This window comes from Pongo pygmaeus, chromosome 15, assembly GCF_028885625.2.
Source record: "Pongo pygmaeus isolate AG05252 chromosome 15, NHGRI_mPonPyg2-v2.0_pri, whole genome shotgun sequence".
In the NCBI taxonomy this organism is placed as follows: domain Eukaryota; kingdom Metazoa; phylum Chordata; class Mammalia; order Primates; family Hominidae; genus Pongo; species Pongo pygmaeus.
This window is the reverse complement of record NC_072388.2, coordinates 27,812,214-27,831,044: the sequence shown is the minus strand read 5'-3', so window position 1 is coordinate 27,831,044 and position 18,831 is coordinate 27,812,214. Positions and strand designations below refer to the sequence as shown.

At 35.8% G+C, this 18,831-nt stretch overlaps 1 protein-coding gene across 2 annotated transcripts in view; it reads left to right on the top strand.

Annotated features, from left to right (window-relative positions):
* Positions 1-17,263, top strand: part of PRKD1 (protein kinase D1) — a 362,251-nt gene extending 344,988 nt beyond the window's left edge. For both annotated transcript variants that reach the window (XM_054448321.2, XM_054448320.2), the window contains 2 exons: positions 15,390-15,475; positions 16,288-17,263. In XM_054448321.2, the coding sequence (XP_054304296.1) occupies positions 15,390-15,475; positions 16,288-16,506 (305 nt within the window). In that variant the 3' untranslated portion in view covers positions 16,507-17,263. The remainder of the gene's footprint in view (positions 1-15,389; positions 15,476-16,287) is intronic.
* Positions 17,264-18,831: the final 1,568 nt, after the last annotated feature.

Sequence of the window (18,831 nt, the reverse complement as noted above, 5' to 3'; positions counted from 1 at the left end):
TGGATATATGCCTGCTAATACTTTATCAATGAATTAACAGGACTCTTGTGTTTAAATAACAGAAACCTATCTCTAACTTAGGCAAATAAGATACTTTATTGGCTCACACAACTGGGAAGTCCAAAAGGTAAACCTCTGATTCAGCTAGATCTTAAAGCTCAAGTGTTATTGTTTCGCCATCTCTCAGCTCTGCTTTACTTTAAGATGACTTCTTAAAGCAATGATACCCTAGCAGCTCCAAGCTTATGTGCTACTTATTGTCTATGAATCAGAATGGAAGAGGGATCATCTCTCCATAGCTGTAGGGTCTCTGGAAGGGGCACTGATTGGCTATGGTTAACTCCCTTAATACTCAGGGAACAATTTTTCGGCAGCCCCAGGAGCCTGGCTCTGATTGGCCATATGGATGATGATGACAACCTCCAGGTGGAAGAAGGAAGTTCCTGCAGGGAAAAGATGCTAGGCTAAAAACAATCACAAAAGCATTAACAGATGTCCTTTATAAAAATAGATGTTTTGTGTGCAAAATAAGGTATGATTTGAAAAATGAGAGAAAATTTGAAGAAGACTTAGCAAATGGTGTTTCCAGTAAAATGGAGATAGTAAAATTAATTAAATGTTGAAAGAAAAAATATGAAAAAATATGAATAGCTCACACTTTTACAGCATTTGCCCTGTAGCCAGGCACTATTCTAAACACTCATATGTGAATTCATTTAATCACCCCAGCCTTTGAGTATTTACTAAAGGATTGTTTTATTTTTGTTTCCATTTTGAAGATTAGGTAATACAGGCATAGATGGTTAAGTAGCTTGTCTAGGTGGGGCCAGGGTACAAATCCTGTCTGCTGGCTCCAAGGCAGATGCTCTTATCCAGGATATTGACAGCCTCTTGATTATCTTTCTAATGGATTTAGCCATGCTGTCACATTAAATTTTTAAAATGCTTTCACAGGCATAGAGCTAGAGTAGTAACACAAATTTTAATAATTTCTAAAAGTACTAGGAAACAGGATCACACTGTGATCAAGAACTGAGTTGCAAGCTGTACCATTTAGTATCTTGGTGATCTCATCCACATTACTTGTTCTCTTAGGTCTCAGTTTTCTTTTCTGATATGGTGATGCTAATTCCTACCTTACTGGGTTATTGTAAGTATTAAATGAGATTGTTCCGGAAACTGCTTAGCACAGTGATTGGCATGTCTATATTAGTTTAAATATTGATCATTTTCCATTTCCCAGTCACTTTACAGTCTTTTCTTCTGTCTATCTGTATGTATGTATTTAGTTTTTTATAAATGTAAGCATTCATATATATAAAACTACAATTGTGTATAAAGATATATAACTGAATGCATTTATGTATAACTTACAATAGTTAAGTAATATAAATTATTATAAAATACATTATAAACAATATGTAACAAAATACATACATACATCATATATATAGTTACGCATACATAACTATATAAAAATGCATGCCTACAAATGAAACATTCCAGCATGAATTATATATTTACAAACAGTTGCACAAAAGGAGAGTCTAGCTCATCATGGTGAAAGAGTGTGGGAACATTTCAGTCTATCCTAAGGCACTGTTGTATGTTCTGCCATATTTCATTCCATCGTTATGGCTCTGTCGGTGGTCATTTGTTATCCTCCAGTGTATCCTTTGCTACCCATCAGTAATTAGACATAGTGTTGCTGTCATCTCCAACTGTATCTCATACCAGATTGGGCTTAAAAGTCAACACATTCATTCTGTTGCCCTTCTCGGTTCCTTGAAAGAACTTGTGTACCTATTTTTAAATATTCACTTTAAATTTACTTTATCTATGGAAGGGCAGCTCAGTATCACTTAAACATAATTTTAGATGACCAGGTACAACTAAGGAAAATTGCACCTTACCATTTACCATTATGGCCCTCCTTTCATTGTATTTTTAGAAACAAGAAGAAGAAATAGATCAAGATATCTCTCATGTTTCTAGTGTCTGGTATGTCATAAGGGTGAATCCCAGACAGTGCTAAAAACCCCAGAAAATTGCAAGCAAGACTCAGTCTGTGAGTTAAGAAGTAGGTCGCAGGGGTGTGGAGCTTAAAAATGGAAAATGTAAAAACTAGCTATTACTCAAAACAAGAATATTTGTAAGGCAGGAGATTTCTAGTAATTTTGCCAAAGAGCCTCTTTGATAATGGCTTATTTTAAACAACCTGTCATGGCCTAGCTATAGATCTATAGCAGGCATTTTTTAACTTTAGCATGCCAGCAGTTAATTAGAGGAGCTAGTTAAAAATGGAAGTTCCCAGGCTCTACCCCCTTAAACTGCTGTTTTGCACTGAGAACATAAGAAGTCCATGGACTACCCTTTCAAAACCGCTGCTCTGGAGCCCAGGTCCCCAGAAATAACTTACAGCTGTTAGAGCTCTAAAACAATTTTGAATTCAGTTTCTGGTATTCAAAGGTAGATACATTATAAAATTTATAAAATCATTTATAAATTTCTGTCATTTCTAAAATATTTTTGTATCTTTATCATCTTCTTTATCAGATATACAATATCAGGACATGTAACTTGTTCATGTTACAGATTGCCATGAAAATAGTGAGAATAAAAAAAGAAGCACAAGTATCTTTTTTCAGGAATAAAGAAGAAACAACTATAAATTCCAGAGAAATACAAAAAGTTGTATAACAAAGTCGTGTATAATAAAGATGCAACTAACCTATGTGTCATGATTTTTAGCAATTAAAGGAATGTAGGGGCCAGGCGCGGTGGCTCATGCCTGTAATCCCAGCACTTTGGGAGGCCAAGGCGGGCGGATCACCTGAGGTCAGGAGTTCAAGACCAGCCTGGCCAACATGAAACCCTGTCTCTACTGAAAATAACAGAAATTAGCCAGGCGTAGTGGCACGCACCTGTAGTCCCAGCTACTCGATAGGCTGAGGCAGGAGAATTGCTTGAACCCAGGAGGCAGAGGGTGCAAGTGCCTCTGCACTCCAGCCTGGGTGACAGAGCCAGACTCTGTCTCAAAAAATAAATAAATAAATGAAATAAAGGAATGTAGGAAAAGAGAATCTCTTTAATACTTAAATTCTCCTTTGGGTATAGGTTTAAAGATTTGGGGTTACAGGCTATAGGAGATACGGGTTATAACCTAGAATTTATCAGTTAATATTTATAAATTACTTCACATATTGCTGATTAATTTTAAGTTTTATATGACCTGTAAACCAAGCATGTCTGAGTTAACTATAATTATGCAAAAGAATATGAATAATGAAACTTCTACAACACTAGGAATAAGGAGAACAAAGAAGTGAAGAGAGCCGTAAAAGCTCTCACATCCACCGAGTTCATAATGGGATTCTGCCAGAGTGAATGAGTGGTGTTGTGTGTGTTTATGTGTATCATTTAACATACAATTTAACCATCAAAGCTTAAAGTTTTTAATAAATGTCACATAGATTATCTTATATCCTCCATACTGTGTGCCAGGAACTATTCTAAATTACAAACGTGGCCAGTACTATAATTTAACATATCTAGATTAATTGGGAGAAGGAGGAAAACAATAAGATAGAGAAAACTGGAATGAAATTATTCATCTGTGATGGAAAGAAATCACACTTTTTCAAAGTGATTCTTCTCAAACTATCTGTGATAAAGACCAGTTTTATCTTATTTCAATTTCTAAACATATGGACCAGTACTTTGTAAAATGTACTTAAAATGTGACAGCAATGTTAAATAGCTATAAAAATTTCCAAAGACTTAGTCTCACTTTATATACTTATCTCATCATTGACTGATTATAAACAATTCAGACCAGCCCTGATTCATAGATCACTTTGAGCAGCACTAGTTTAGGGTCAATGAAACAAGTATAGAAGATACTGCATTTATTATTTAGAGGTATGGAAATAATTAGAAGAAAAATTTTAAATATTTAAAATAGGTAGTCTCCGGAAAGCAGGTCTAATAATGAGATATAAGAGGCTTTTTTTTTTTTTTTTTGCTTTTGTACATGTCTTACTGATTTAGATCTTTTATCAGGTGCATGCAATAACTTTCATAAAAAAACTAATAAAAATAAAAGGGCATGGCATGAAAGATAAATGGAGTAAATAGAGTACAACCTTTTGTAGAAATAGAATTCTTCCATGCATGGTCTAAAAAATGTCTAAAATTTGAAATAAATAATATATAATATTTATATGTAAATATTCACTCACGAGCTGTGGATTACAGTTCTTTTTCTATAATTGCTGCAATGTGACTGAGCAGTTGAAGAAAGATGCAATCTTAAGTCACTAAACTATCATGTCCACACAAAGAAGAATAGTCAAGTGTGAAGGTCAAATGAATTCTGTCTTCCTACATTCCTTTATTTGCTCAGAATTATAACACATATCATAAATGATTCTTCTCCACAGCTGATTTGACTATATAGCCTTTATTTTCCACAGAGTTTATTCTTAGAGGAAAAGAAATGACACAGATAACCAAGCGATATAAATTGTATAGTTGGTGAAGTGAGATATAATTTGCTTCAGTGCAAGTCGTTTCACTAGGAAAATGATGACAGACCTGTAGTGATAGATTGGAAAGCATTTGTTAGAGTCATAGTACATTTCCATTATCAAATTGAATTGATGCGTTCAATTAGAGATGTACAGTAAATTTGAGGAAGGTTAGTAATGGGCCATGAAGATTCCCAGAGAAGTTGCTATTTTTTTCCTTCTGAGTTTTCATATTCCTTTATATGCCATTAGAGAGGCAAACAGGCAGTAATCAACACAGAGGCAGCCTCGGAAATTGTCTCACAATGAGCCCCCTGACCCCTGCAGACAAAAGATCATTTTCTGTATTCACAGGTGAAGTCTGAAGAAGCACCTATTCCCAAGTCACCTGCTGAGTTGTTTCTGCTCAGCTTCAGAGTCACATGGTTAGTCGGTATTCTCAGGAATTGAGACCAGATGGGAAGCCTTGACATTTGGTGACACACACACACACAACTTTAGGAATAATGCAAAGGTATAGGAAATGCCTTTAGTGCATCACAATCTGATCATTTTGCCTTTAGTGCACTGAAGGCACTAAAGGCAAAATCATCAGATTACGATGATGCAGCCAGTGACACGAGTTTCTTCCACTTGTGTGCCCTGGCAACCTCCATGGTAGTATTTATGCTTCTTTTTCCTGATAAACACAGCTATAATTTATTCTTCCAATTGGTCTGAATCCTCAACTATACAATATAGAATACAAGGTATCTCAAGGCATAGAATGGCTATCATAATATACCACACATTTATCAAGGCGTCTACATTTTTAAGATATTTTTGCCATTCAACTTGGTAAATTCAAATTAAATTGGTCACAAGTGTGTTTTTTCTCCAGAAATTGGAGATTGAAAAATATAGCCAGTGCAAACACAAAGCAAAGCTAAATAAAAGCCTAGCACCATTACCACATGGTATGTTTTCAAAATCCAACAGTGTTCCAGAACGCTAAACACTTAAGTTGGAAGTAGCACTTTACCATGAAAAGGAACCAGCTGTAGGTCCCTCTTTCACAACATATTGTTCAAAACAAAAAAATAACCCCATTGAAAATAAGCCTCGGGTAGATGAGACCCAGAAATCCAATGGTACGAGAAACAAAAGAAAGACAATTGTCATTTTAATAATTAAACTGTGTTTGTAACAGTTTATGAGCCTTGCAGATCCAGCGAGCCTGCTGAATATTAATGAATAGATTGATCTGTCAACATATTAACACACTGTCAGACATAACGGCATGGAGGAGAGGCGAGGAGACTAGCCAGTGAACTGCTTAAAAATGCTGACTTGGTGCCAGGAAATTTAATCAGAATTGATAAGATAAAGTGAATTATGGTGGTCAGAACCTCCACTGGGGTTTAATATTCTAAACAATCTCAACTTAAGATTCTGGAATTAATTATGTTTAATTTTAATAAAAGATTATTAATTTTATACAATAAGAAGGAACTTTCCAATTATGAGCCAAAGGCATAAAATGACTTGAAAAATATCTACCAGTAGAGTGATTTTTTTACATCTATACCTATGTATACATATGTCAAAATCCAAATAAGGTAATATCTGCAAAGCTTGTCCCATTAGGAAAAGAATCATTTATTTTGATAGCAAGTAAAATACAGTTCATGAGATTTTTCTCTAACAAATGATATTTATAGAGAGGAACTGCTCAGAGGTTTTAGCAAGCACATTGGCATTGTAAATGCTCAAAATTGGCTGTTTATTTGCCATTCAAAATAGAAATATTTCCTGTATATTTCAGTTACAAAGTTAAAGTTTCACTTCTGAATGTACATCATAGTTTAGTTGAAATATATAACACCTGAGTATGTGTGGAGATGTCTGAATAGAGGATCAATAGAAGTTAAATATTCTGTAAGTTTGCTTTCTTCCATAACAACAAAGAATAATACTTCAAAATACAGGATGTTAAAAATCTTATCTAACCCCTGTACTGCTCCCAAGTGCCAATCCACTGAGTAATTATCTAGAATATTATTAAATTGTTCTAGTGATGGAAAATACACAATTTCATGAGCAGCCCAGTTTCTTTTTAATCTGACCCCAAAACAATGAACAGAAATGTTCATGTATTTATACACACTGATAGAACAAACCCAATCTCTTTCCAAATAAAGACCTCATCTCAGAGGTTTGAAAGCAGTCATCATGTCTCCCCCAGCCTTCTCTTCTCCTGCACAAGTCAGTTTTTTCTTCACCCTCCTGTTCACTGTGGCACAAGCACTCTGCTTTATCTACGTTATCTTATAGTCAACCCTCAGGACTGATCTGAGTTAAGGGTCAGTGAGTCTAATTAAGAGTAAAGTGGGCTGGGCATGGTGGCTCACACCTGTAATCCCAGCTCTTTGGGAGGCCAAGGCAGGCAGATCACCTGAAGTCGGGAGTTTGAGACCAGCCTGACCAACATGGAACCCCATCTATACTAAAAATACCAGGTGTGGTGCCTGTAATCCCGGCTACTCAGGAGGCTGAGGCAGGAGAATTGCTTGAACCCTGGAGGCAGAGATTGTGGTGAGCCAACATCACGCCATTGCACTCCAGCCTGGGCAACAAGAGCAAAACTCCATCCCCTCCCCCCCAAAAAAAGAGAGAGAGAGAGTAAAGTGAAACTACTACTTCCCTCATTACAAAGTACACATTTCTGTTAGCACAACATAAAATAATATTTGATTTGGGGATAAGAAGTAGGATCATACTGAGTTTACTGTGGATTTAAAACCCAGATTTCATTCTTACATATATTGTTGATAAGCCAGATTTTCCAATTCTGTACTTAGTCCTTTTGAGGAGGTTGAGAGAGAAGGACCTAAGTAGAGGACATAGTTTCAATTGTCTCCTTTAAGTTATTTTACCAGCATGGCCCATTGCTCCAGTCTGTAGTTATTTGGGAAATTATTTGTGTAATCCAATTTGTTTGCTCTTCCTGTTGGCAACTTCTGAGCAGAAATTATCCTTAAACCCTTCTATCTCTGCATTCCAGATACTGAACAAGATGGAGCTGAGGACAGATACCTCTATGATTAGATACCTTTCTGTATATTTGTGTCCATCTATTCAAGGAGCCTTTGGGCAATATTAAGCCAGTTTTTAACCACTATCAATGTTCTCATACCTCTAGCTCCTTGCTACTCAAAATGTGGTCTAAAGTCCAGCAATATTGGATTGCCTAGCAGCCATTAAAATACAGACTATCAGGCCCCATCTCAGAACTACCAAATCAGAATCTTCAGTTTAAGATCTCTTAACTATTTTTCATATGTATGTAAAAGAGAAGCACTACTTAACACAGTCATGCTCAACTCTAGCTGCACACACTTGAGGCACTTCTGCAAATATTGATACAAATATCAATATCCTCTCCTAAGGATTTTCACTTGACCTTTGGTTTAAATATCAGTATTTAAAAATAAAACTTCCCAAAGGATTTTAGTGTTCAGACCATTAAAACGAACATTTGGTAAAATAAACATAATCTGCATGGCAGTTACTCTCAGTGTCATTCTGATTTTCTAAAAGAAGTCACTGATCTTATGATCTGTTATATTTTGTAAGGTTGTGATGCTCTACCATCCAGAAATATTTTTAGCCAAAATATACAAACCATATGCCTAGTTCATTAAAATGAAACAAAGTCCAATATGAACATGATCAGAATAATATAAATATATTTTGATTTCTTCTTTAAATTTTGAATCAATTGGGCTTCAGTTTGGAGGCTGTTGTATGGTTGTGTTTAAAGAATTTATGATTTCCAAGATCATATCCCCAGTTTTCAGGAGGAAATGAAATTGGATGAAAAGCAAAGGAGTAACCATTGATAGAATAACTTTCTACAGAGGAAAGAACTGAGAAAGGAAAGATGCCGACTCGAGTCTCTAAAGGTCTTGCACTTCATTGGATTCCAGTAATTGACTCCGGAGCGAGTGAGACGATGATTTCCAGTGGCCTTGTTTGCAGCCGGCAGCCTCTGGTTTCAGTCCCTGAGTGGAGCGTCCCAGTTTGTGTTGCTGAGCAACAGCATGCTGGGTTGAGAGCCGGAATGTGAAGGGTTGCAAAACGATTTTTAAAATAAACACACAACTTCCCATCAGCATGAAGCAAGCCAAAGGGAGAGAAGTACTAAGCACTACACTGTGACAGGTGGTGAGGCAGAATTGAAAGGGAAAAAAACAGAGAAAACATTTGCCTGAAGGCAAGGAGCTTGATGGTTGATTGGCAACGGCTCTATCACCAGAATGATTGTTCTCATCTGGTTTCTGTTTTGAAAAGATACCTGAATAATCTGGGGTGGAGAGAAGTTCGGGGGAAAATGTACTGTGTCTTGACAAAAGAGATCAGCTTTGAGGTTTCACAGGTGATTTCCCGCCTGAAAAATACATATTGTAAAATAAACATAATCTGCATGGCAGTTACTCTCAGCATCATACTGATTTTCTAAAAGAAGTCACTGATCTTATGATCTGTTATATTTTGTAGAGTTGTGATGCCCTACCATCCAGAAATATTTTTAGCCAAAATATACAAACCATATGCATACAATATGGGTATTGAAACTTAGAGCTAAGAAAATGGCGATTTAAATTTCTATTTAATGTATTCAGTCTGCCAAATGCTACTTAGCAAGCATTTTTCTAATGCATTATAGTTTAAATATATTTTACTTTAAATATTTATAAAACTTATGTGCAAAAAAAATGAAACCCAATCCGTGTGACCTTAAGGGAACTAAAATCTAATGATGAGAGTGTGGGGAGATAGGCATGCATTGAAATAATAAAAGGAAATAAAATGGGAAATGGAACATGATTGAAAGGTGTGACCTGAGGGACCTATTAAGAATTTAAATATGTCCAGTTACAGTCTTTTCTTAGAGTTTTCTGCAAGCTTTGGATGCCTTTCAGTTTAGCCACAACAATGACACCTGCAAATCTACCTTCTGCATACAAAACACCTGTTGTATCTACACACTTGGTATTTTCTTTAAAATGGAGAATGACTTCAATATAGTTTGTGCAACTTCAAATATAATTCTGTATTTTGTTGTTATTGTTAGAAAAAATGGAATCTATATCATATTCTGATGGAATGCTTCTTTTCATATTAAAACATAAAGCCCTCTGCACCTGCATGTACCATTTAATTTTGTCTTTGTTCAGGTGTCCTTGTGCACCTAGCAAATAGGCTACATGGAACTTCAGCTATCCTAATAGCTGCTGAAAGTGCCATTCTGCTAAAAGAGAATGTTTGATAAAATGTTCTCTTTGCTTTCCTGACTTTTTTTGTCTCTAAACTGATAGGGCAAGGAGAAAAAAATGCTGTACAGGAAGTTAGGAGAGTAACTGTGTTAGCCAAAAATTTATTGTAGCAAAAAAGAAACATTAGATTTCAAAAAATATTTTTTTTTATAATTTGTAGGGAACATTATTGTGAATCCATGGCTAGAGACATTTTATAAAGCATAAAACTCTGCTCATGAGGAGAAAATTTAAAAATGGAAATGTACACCATACAATTGTTTAAAATTTTTCCATAAGAAGAGAAAAAAAAGACTTCCCACATGCCTAGATGTGGCTATTTAAGAAACTTTAGATTTAAGACAAGGTATTAAAAAGATGAAAGGAGAGGATTGAGCTTAAGCATGAATAAAGATAATAAAATTCTCAGAATAATGTTAGAAAGACTCACCCCCCAGAATAAATGAGGAGGTATAATCAGAAAATAATCATACCACTTTTCGAAAAGGTTGGTGTCATGTTTACTGCAAAAAGAAGGAGGAACTAGTCACTGCCTATTTTACTCCTGTGTCCTTCAGGAACAAAGTGGTGGCAGGTGGGGGTATTCAAACAGAGAAAATAGCAGAGGAAGAGGGTACAGGGAACCCAAGAGAATAAAGGATTCTCATTTCCCCTACTGCTTTGGCCCTTGTTCCATCTCTGCTGTTTAAACGGCATCTGTTTATTGCCTGAAACCACTGAAAGACTGCACTATGTTCCAATATATCTTACCCCAAGAAACCTAGGTATTTGGATATAGTCCTTTTGCTGTTTTTATAGAAGGAGGTACAGGGTACCAAGAATGTCTGAGGCATTCTTCCCGAAGTATCTCTTTTGCACAGGGCTCCAGATTCCTGAGGGCCCCAGCTCCTTGTGGAGCTGCAGGTAAACTGGAGTTTAGGAATTCCTCTACCCTTCCCCACTTGGGCACCAGCAGCCTAATCTGCAGCTGTGCCAGATTATGACATTTCATTCTGCTCCACTCTTTACTTTCCTCTCTCCCACAGCCAGACCATGTTCCCTTTCTCCTTTACTTTGTTTTTGAGAGGAATTCATAGAATGGCCCAATTTTGTATCTGTCTCCCCCATTGTCCCTCTCCACTATTCTCCTGCAGTTCCAAAGGCATGTCCTACCACATTCGCTCTAGATCTAAATTCTGAATTTTGATTTTAGTTTTGGAACTGGACTCCAGACCCCAATTGGGCTTTTTTTCCCTCATTGTTGGCTCTCTTCTGGGACTGCTGTGACTTCTCCAGCTTAACTAGACTGACTGTTCCTTTACAACTGCCTTCCCCTTTCCCTTGTCTTAGTGTCTTTATCCTTGATAAATTACACATGGCAGTCTCTGCTGGGAGCTGGCACCTATGGGAAATAGAAGTATCACAAAAGTGCACTCAATAGCAGCTATGAGATGGGTAAATGTTCAGAGCTGGACACACTGCATATTGAAGAAACTAACAGATGTGCTCTTAGAGCCGTGGTAATTTGTAGTAAATCATAGATAAAATGAGAGAGATACCAAGATATTTAAGACAAGTAGAATTTCTAAAAGGGGGAAAGAATGAATTCTGAAATTATTCAACAAGAAGCTTAGTATTTATCCTTGACAAAATTCTAGAATGAATGAATGATTAAATAGATGATTTGCAAATATTTAGAAAACAAATCTTGGCCCTGAGAAGAAAATGACTGAAAGTCAGTATTTGTCAGTGTTAATTTACTTAAAATATATTGTTCCAGAATAACTGCACTTTTTTTTAAGTAGGATTACCAGATTGGTAGAATGAGTCTTACCAAGAACCGATGTGTCTCAATGATCAAGCATTTGAAAAAAAAAATAGCCTAAAATAGCCTTTGGAGAAGATGGTAAATATGAGCTACATAGGAATACTTCTAGGAGGAAGCACTGCCTGCTTTTAAGACTTGCTCAAAGAATAATTAATAGGCCTGGCAGTTGGTAATGTGTTTTGTGATAGAGTCAGAAAGCCCTATGTTTAAGCCTTATCCTGAAAAAAGTTCTAATAATTGTATTAATACATAGCAGATGGGCTTATTCGGTGTGGATGTGACAGAAAGCTAGGAGAATTAATGATACGAGGGTGTCATATCACATTCAGAGCTATGGTCACAGAGATGCACATACACATATACACACATCCTTGCGTTCAAGCACATAAGGGTGTGGTGGAAACATAACTAAGAATTTAATTATCATGACTGTAAAAATAAAATATTAGTTAATTTTTGAGATTATTATCCACTTATAATGAGTTAATGGCATAATATGGCCGCAGTCTGCCATAGTGTTTAAGAGCACAGGCTTTGAATTCCAGTCCCCCTGGGTTTCAAATTCAACTGTATTGCCTAGGAGCTGTCTGGCTTTGACCAACTTACATGGTCTTTTGAAGCTTCAGGTTTCCCTTTTATTAAAATGGAGATTAAAATAATAACTACTTTCAGGGGGTTGTTATAAGGACTAAATAAGAATATGAATGTAATTTTTTTAAAAAAGAATGAAAACCCCTCAATCCTAGGCTATATGAATAATATATTTGTGTATAAATCAAATTGGCAGTTAATGAGGAAAATGTTGGTCGGTGATGATCACTGAATTTTTACAGGGACATTGAGTAAAGTTAGTGAATATTGTGTACAGGGGGACTAAGCAGGCTGAAAGATCTAAAGGAACTATAGAGGTGAGATTAAGGGGAATGAATTACTGTCTCCAAAGATGTAAAGAACTGTCATATAGAATAAAGTTCTCCATTGCATCTAAAACATAAATAGGACTAATGACAGTAAGTTATAAAAAGAAAACACTTTTTTTTTTTTTTTGCTTTGAGTAGGATATGAATTAAAGGTCAAAGATTCAAAATGGTGTATTGTGTCATGATGTCATCTGTGGTCTGGGGAGGGGCATGCATGTGCCTTTGCAACTAGATTGTGAGCTTTTCAGGGTCAGGGCTTGATCATTAACTTTTTATTTCATAAGTAATTGCCAACAGGAATTAAGGAAGATTTGGTGAATGAACAGGTAAATGAATGATTTATACATACATAATACATCTGAGACTATTTTATTACATGAATATTGTATCAATGTAGACATGGCCAGTAAAGAGAATATTGGAAGGAAAAAAGCCTCTAGACTGTGTTAAAAAATGTTTAGTAAAACGCATTTTGAATGGTATAGTTAATGCTGGATTGTATACAATTTGATTAATAAAAAGGATGTTTTAAGAGTTCCAGAAAAGTAACAAGCAGAACAGAATTCTCAACTACAAATGACAGAACTATTTTCTCACTAATACCGTGGTCCCAACATTTAGCTACAGGTGCTAACATTTAATAGTTCATTATTTCTGTTGTGTGCCTCCAAAAGCCACAAAATATATGTATACACACACACACACACACATTTATTTATACATACATGTTTCTCCTCTAATTCTCCCCTTATATCCTTAACCATTTTCTCTTGGAGGTAGTTGCCATTGCCTTGTTGTACTTGTTCAGGTCACTTGGGTTGGGTACTGTGGCGTAGTCAGACTAATGATTGTATGTTTCATTTGGTAGAACAATTTTTTCATTTTTACTTATTCCATTCCCTTCAGACACTTCTAGTTTCCCCTCTGATAGCACTTCCCTCCCCATTATGCAGTGTGGTTCACTGTTGGGGCCCATTTGGGCACAAACCAGACCTTTTGTTGTGTTACTGTACTCCTGCCTTTCTAGTTACAGAATTCCAAACAGAATGAGTGAATTAATGACATGAATTTATTCCCTGCAGTGTCTGGGACAGTGTAATGCTGCAGCAAGCTTGCAGTAGCATATAAGCTCTCCCTTCACTCTTTGTCCTCCATTTTTGCCGTGTGGCTTCACAGCAGCAAGAATGGAAGGTGCACTTTACTCACCAGTGAGTAAATCATGTGAATGGATATTTTAAAGCACATGCCCTATGCACAGTTCACAGAGAGAACTATACTTTTAAAAGCTCTCTGAGAACACATGCTTGGAATATGAAAATGTACTGATTACTGTATTTCCTCAGGTATTCTAGGTAAGGCAAGAGTGTATAGGCACAGGCAACATTTAAATGTGTGTTGTTGCATTTCATTTCTCCAAATAATTGTTTGATATTTGACTCTACAGCCCTTCAGGGCAGGCAAATACTTGGAATATTAGCACCATAGAGATATGATTCTCAATTACCAAAAGACTGTGGAAGTCACTTCTCTCTGCCTGACACTGGGAAGGATTCTGATTGAAGGAAGCAGTCTTTGTTCCTCTGGTCTCATGTGACAGTCTGTATCTTCAGGTCCATACAGATTGATGCACACCAAAAAGTGGATTCAAAGCTGCCTATTCAAGGCGTGGTGATTGGGAAAGATGAGGAGTTAATTTTCATTTTCGTTTATCAGCTGCCTGTTTGATTAAGATTTTTGGTAGGAAGAGCCGTCTTTCAGACATAATGCCTATGGTAGGTTAAGGGCAAAAATTAACTCTTTGAAATAGAAATGCTTCCATTAGGTTGGCAGATTTCACTAAGCTCTTTTTGGGAAGAAAATGCTAAAATTCAAAAAAAAGAAACATGGAAGTTATTACAAGAATAAGAAGTGTGAGGGAATGACTTTAATAAATAATGAACTATTAATGACGTATACTGAAAATATAATGTCCAGAAAAGGAGAGTGAGAACTCCATCACCTGATACTGTGGGTAACTAGGATGATTTTCAGACTAGATAACGATGAGTATTACTTTTTCTTCATAAATTACACTCACAGACTCCCCAGTCACAAGCAGAGTACTAGGCCAGAGGGATTGTGGTTCTAACCCCTCAGAGAACATTTCTTGTTAAATAGACTTCTTTCCTATCTTCCTTTAGAAAGTCTATGAAGGCTGATATAATTCCAATACATTGGTTATTTTTGAAAGCAAAAGCAAAATGAAAGCAATTAAAGTGTTTTCTTCTTGGGCTGTTGGTTTTCAGGCTCCAGGTTTATCATGAGATATGACCCATGTTATGATGTATTTTTTCCATACAAATATGATGTTCAGATGTCTGTCATATAATTCAATACTGTGTGAACCATTGTGTGTATTCAAAAGTTCAGCATGTTTTATAACAAAATTAGTAAATGCTTTATCTTGAATATTAGTTTTATCCTGCCCATATTGTAAGACATATTTACATGATGTATATATAAACAAAATTTCTAAACTAAAAAAAGTATTAAAGAGTAGACCAATTGAAATTCATATCATACAATAGACTCTAATACTTCTTCCATAATTACTTCCAACTTCTTCTTTTTTTTTTTTTTTTTTTTTTTTTTTTAGTATCCAAAATAAAATGAAGGCCAAAGTTTCAGTATTCTTAAGAGGATTTTTTTTTTGGTTCTAGTGCCTTGTCACTATGCTTCATTTAACTGTGTGAAATAGCAGATGTGAAATAAACTATAAATGAATTATGCATATGTTACAGATTTGTCATCTATTTTTACTGATAATTTTTTTCAGCCATTGATCTTATCAACAATTTGCTGCAAGTAAAAATGAGAAAGCGCTACAGTGTGGATAAGACCTTGAGCCACCCTTGGCTACAGGTAAACAACAATCATTGAGTTTTCTTAGTTGAATGAGCTTCTAAATATTTATAGGATTTTGATATTTAGAAATCTTTTGCAATAATTTTTAAAGTGTGATTATTCTAATATCAATTTATTTGCTCGAATGCATGCAACTTCATAGGATTTAATAACAATTTAGTGTTTCTAAACATTTTTCTCTACCAGAATAATTTGATAGAAGAGATACACGCACGCACACACACACACAGCCCAAAACCAGAAGGCAAAACCAAAAATAAATAAATAAACCAAGGATCATAACAGACCTCAGAGGACCAGATTTCAAAAGCATCTGTATGTGTAATCCTGATAAACGTACAAATAGATGCCCATCTGGTCATGCACTGTACTCATTTAGAAGCTATATTTTTAAATGCTAGGTTATTATGTATGGAACAAACGCATGGCAAATACAAAGTATATGGATGTGCTTTATTATTTTCACATTGAATTTAAAGTTTAGGAAACTAATACTCTGAAATACTGAAAGATTATTTGTAGGCATTAAATTTCAAAGGAATACCGGCATTCCTGATTGCTTGACTGCAAACATTAATTGACCACTCTTTGATCCATGCTATCATATAAACAGTATGTATTTGCAAAGGTTAGGAAAATAGGATGGCTTTGGTGCCGACGCTGTCACTTGAGGATGCATGATGAAAGATTCAGCGCTGTTAGAGTGGAAGGAAAAGGGTAACTCATAGATTGCAGAAACTGACATCATATGAAACAGTATGTTGAGTTGTAATGATCTCTATGGTAATATTTTGGAATTTCTTCTTCAGGACTATCAGACCTGGTTAGATTTGCGAGAGCTGGAATGCAAAATCGGGGAGCGCTACATCACCCATGAAAGCGATGACCTGAGGTGGGAGCAGTATGCAGGCGAGCAGGGGCTGCAGTACCCCACACACCTGATCAATCCGAGTGCTAGCCACAGTGACACTCCTGAGACTGAAGAAACAGAAATGAAAGCCCTCGGTGAGCGTGTCAGCATCCTCTGAGTTCCATCTCCTATAATCTGTCAAAACACTGTGGAACTAATAAATACATACGGTCAGGTTTAACATTTGCCTTGCAGAACTGCCATTATTTTCTGTCAGATGAGAACAAAGCTGTTAAACTGTTAGCACTGTTGATGTATCTGAGTTGCCAAGACAAATCAACAGAAGCATTTGTATTTTGTGTGACCAACTGTGTTGTATTAACAAAAGTTCCCTGAAACGCAAAACTTGTTATTGTGAATGATTCATGTTATATTTAATGCATTAAACCTGTCTCCACTGTGCCTTTGCAAATCAGCGTTTTTCTTACTGGAGCTTCATTTTGGTAAGAGACAGAACGTATCTGTGAAGTAGTTCTGTTTGGTGTGTCCCATTGGTGTCATTGTAAACAAACTCTTGAAGAGTCGATTATTTCCAGTGTTCTATGAACAACTCCAAAACCCATGTGGGAAAAAAAATGAATGAGTAGGGTAGGGAATAAAGTCCTGAGACACAAATGCATGAACAAGTTTTAATGTATAGTTTTGAATCCTTTGCTTGCCTGGTGTGCCTCAGTATATTTAAACTCAAGACAATGCACCTAGCTGTGCAAGACCTAGTGCTCTTAAGCCTAAATGCCTTAGAAATGTAAACTGCCATATATAACAGATACATTTCCCTCTTTCTTATAATACTCTGTTGTACTATGGAAAATCAGCTGCTCAGCAACCTTTCACCTTTGTGTATTTTTCAATAATAAAAAATATTCTTGTCAAAATATGTGTCCACCTCATTGAATTGTTTGCATTCATAGTTCACACTAGGGTTTTCAGGCCAACTAGGAGTAGAAGTGTCTGCTCAAAAAGCAGGAAAAAAGCTCATAGTGTAGAATGTAGTTTTATCTACTCTGAAGCAGTAAAAGTATGTTTCAAAGTGGAGTGAGGCCTTCCTGTTTTCATGTGGTTTAATTTCTAATAGAAAGGAAGGCTTTCAAAGTGAAAAGTGACCAAAGCCAAACAGAGTGCTTGGAGGCATAGTTAGGATGACTCTGAGTAGTTGGAATATTGCAAATAGCATCTTAATGTAGCTTCCTGATTTAGTCAATATAAGCTAGAGATTTATTAGAATACCAGATCTGGTTTCTTTTCATATGATCTAAAGATGGTTCTGAGGTGAACCAAAAAAGACTAGAAAGTAATCCCTAAACAGAAAGGTGTCTCAAGTGAAGTTCTACAGCCTGGAGAAGACAAATTGGATCTAACAGATTTTAGGTATATAATGTGAATAAAGTGGGCTGTTTTCCTTAGTAGGAGGATGGGAATAGCATACTATGTAACAGAAAAAGAAATTGTAATTAATGTTTGGAAGAATGATACGAGAGTTGTGAAACACTTGAATATATTAGATAAGTATGTTAAGACTGTACTCTTTCCACTTGGAGGAATGAAGGGACAATAGATCATCCTTCCAATGATTCGTCTCTGTTTTGTATTATTATTGAACTTTACCAAGTATAAAAATTTTAAGGTTCCTTAATCTGCTTTTCTCTAGGGGTAGGGTGTGTGTGTGTGTGTGCTCATGCATGCACAAGTAAATTTGCATACACGAGCATACATGTACCATCAACTTGAAAGAATAGAATGTTAATCAGTAAGACAATAACTCTCTGGCCAACCTAGGAATATAACTGACACCTTTTCTATGACACCTTTTCTAAGCAATTTCAGGAAAATGGAAAAAGAGTGGAAGCATATAAAGTTCTTCCCTCTTAATATGTGCATAATATAAATTAGAGGCTTATTGTTTGAATTATGATAATTTATGTAGTTTATATGCCTGTGTTTTATCAGCTGCAACATAAAATGTAATCAGTAACTTTTCTTGCTTGATATGGGATTCTAAAAAGATTATAGGAAAAGAAACTATGATAATATTATCCATATAGTGTAAAATATCCTAGAGTCCTTGATGATTGGCGAGAGTAACCAAATATTACTGTACTTTATAAAACCACACAGAAGTCGATTATCCATGCAGCAAAAAATTATTTCACATCTGTTCTACACAGCTCTTTGCTAGATTCTAAGATTTTGTAATGCGAGTAAGACATGGTCCCTGCACAACATAAATTTATTAGATAGAAGTGAATAAAAAAATTGTTGGTGCTTTTAGAAAATAAGATGTAAAGGTATAAGGCATCATGGAGAAAGTTAATAATGGAGAAAGAAAGCAACAGAATGATGTTTGAGCAGAGCTAGAAAAAATCATAGGAATACACCTGGCTGAAAGTAGGAGAAAACAGCATGAACGAAGACATGAAACTCCAAAGAGGACTGTTACAAAGAC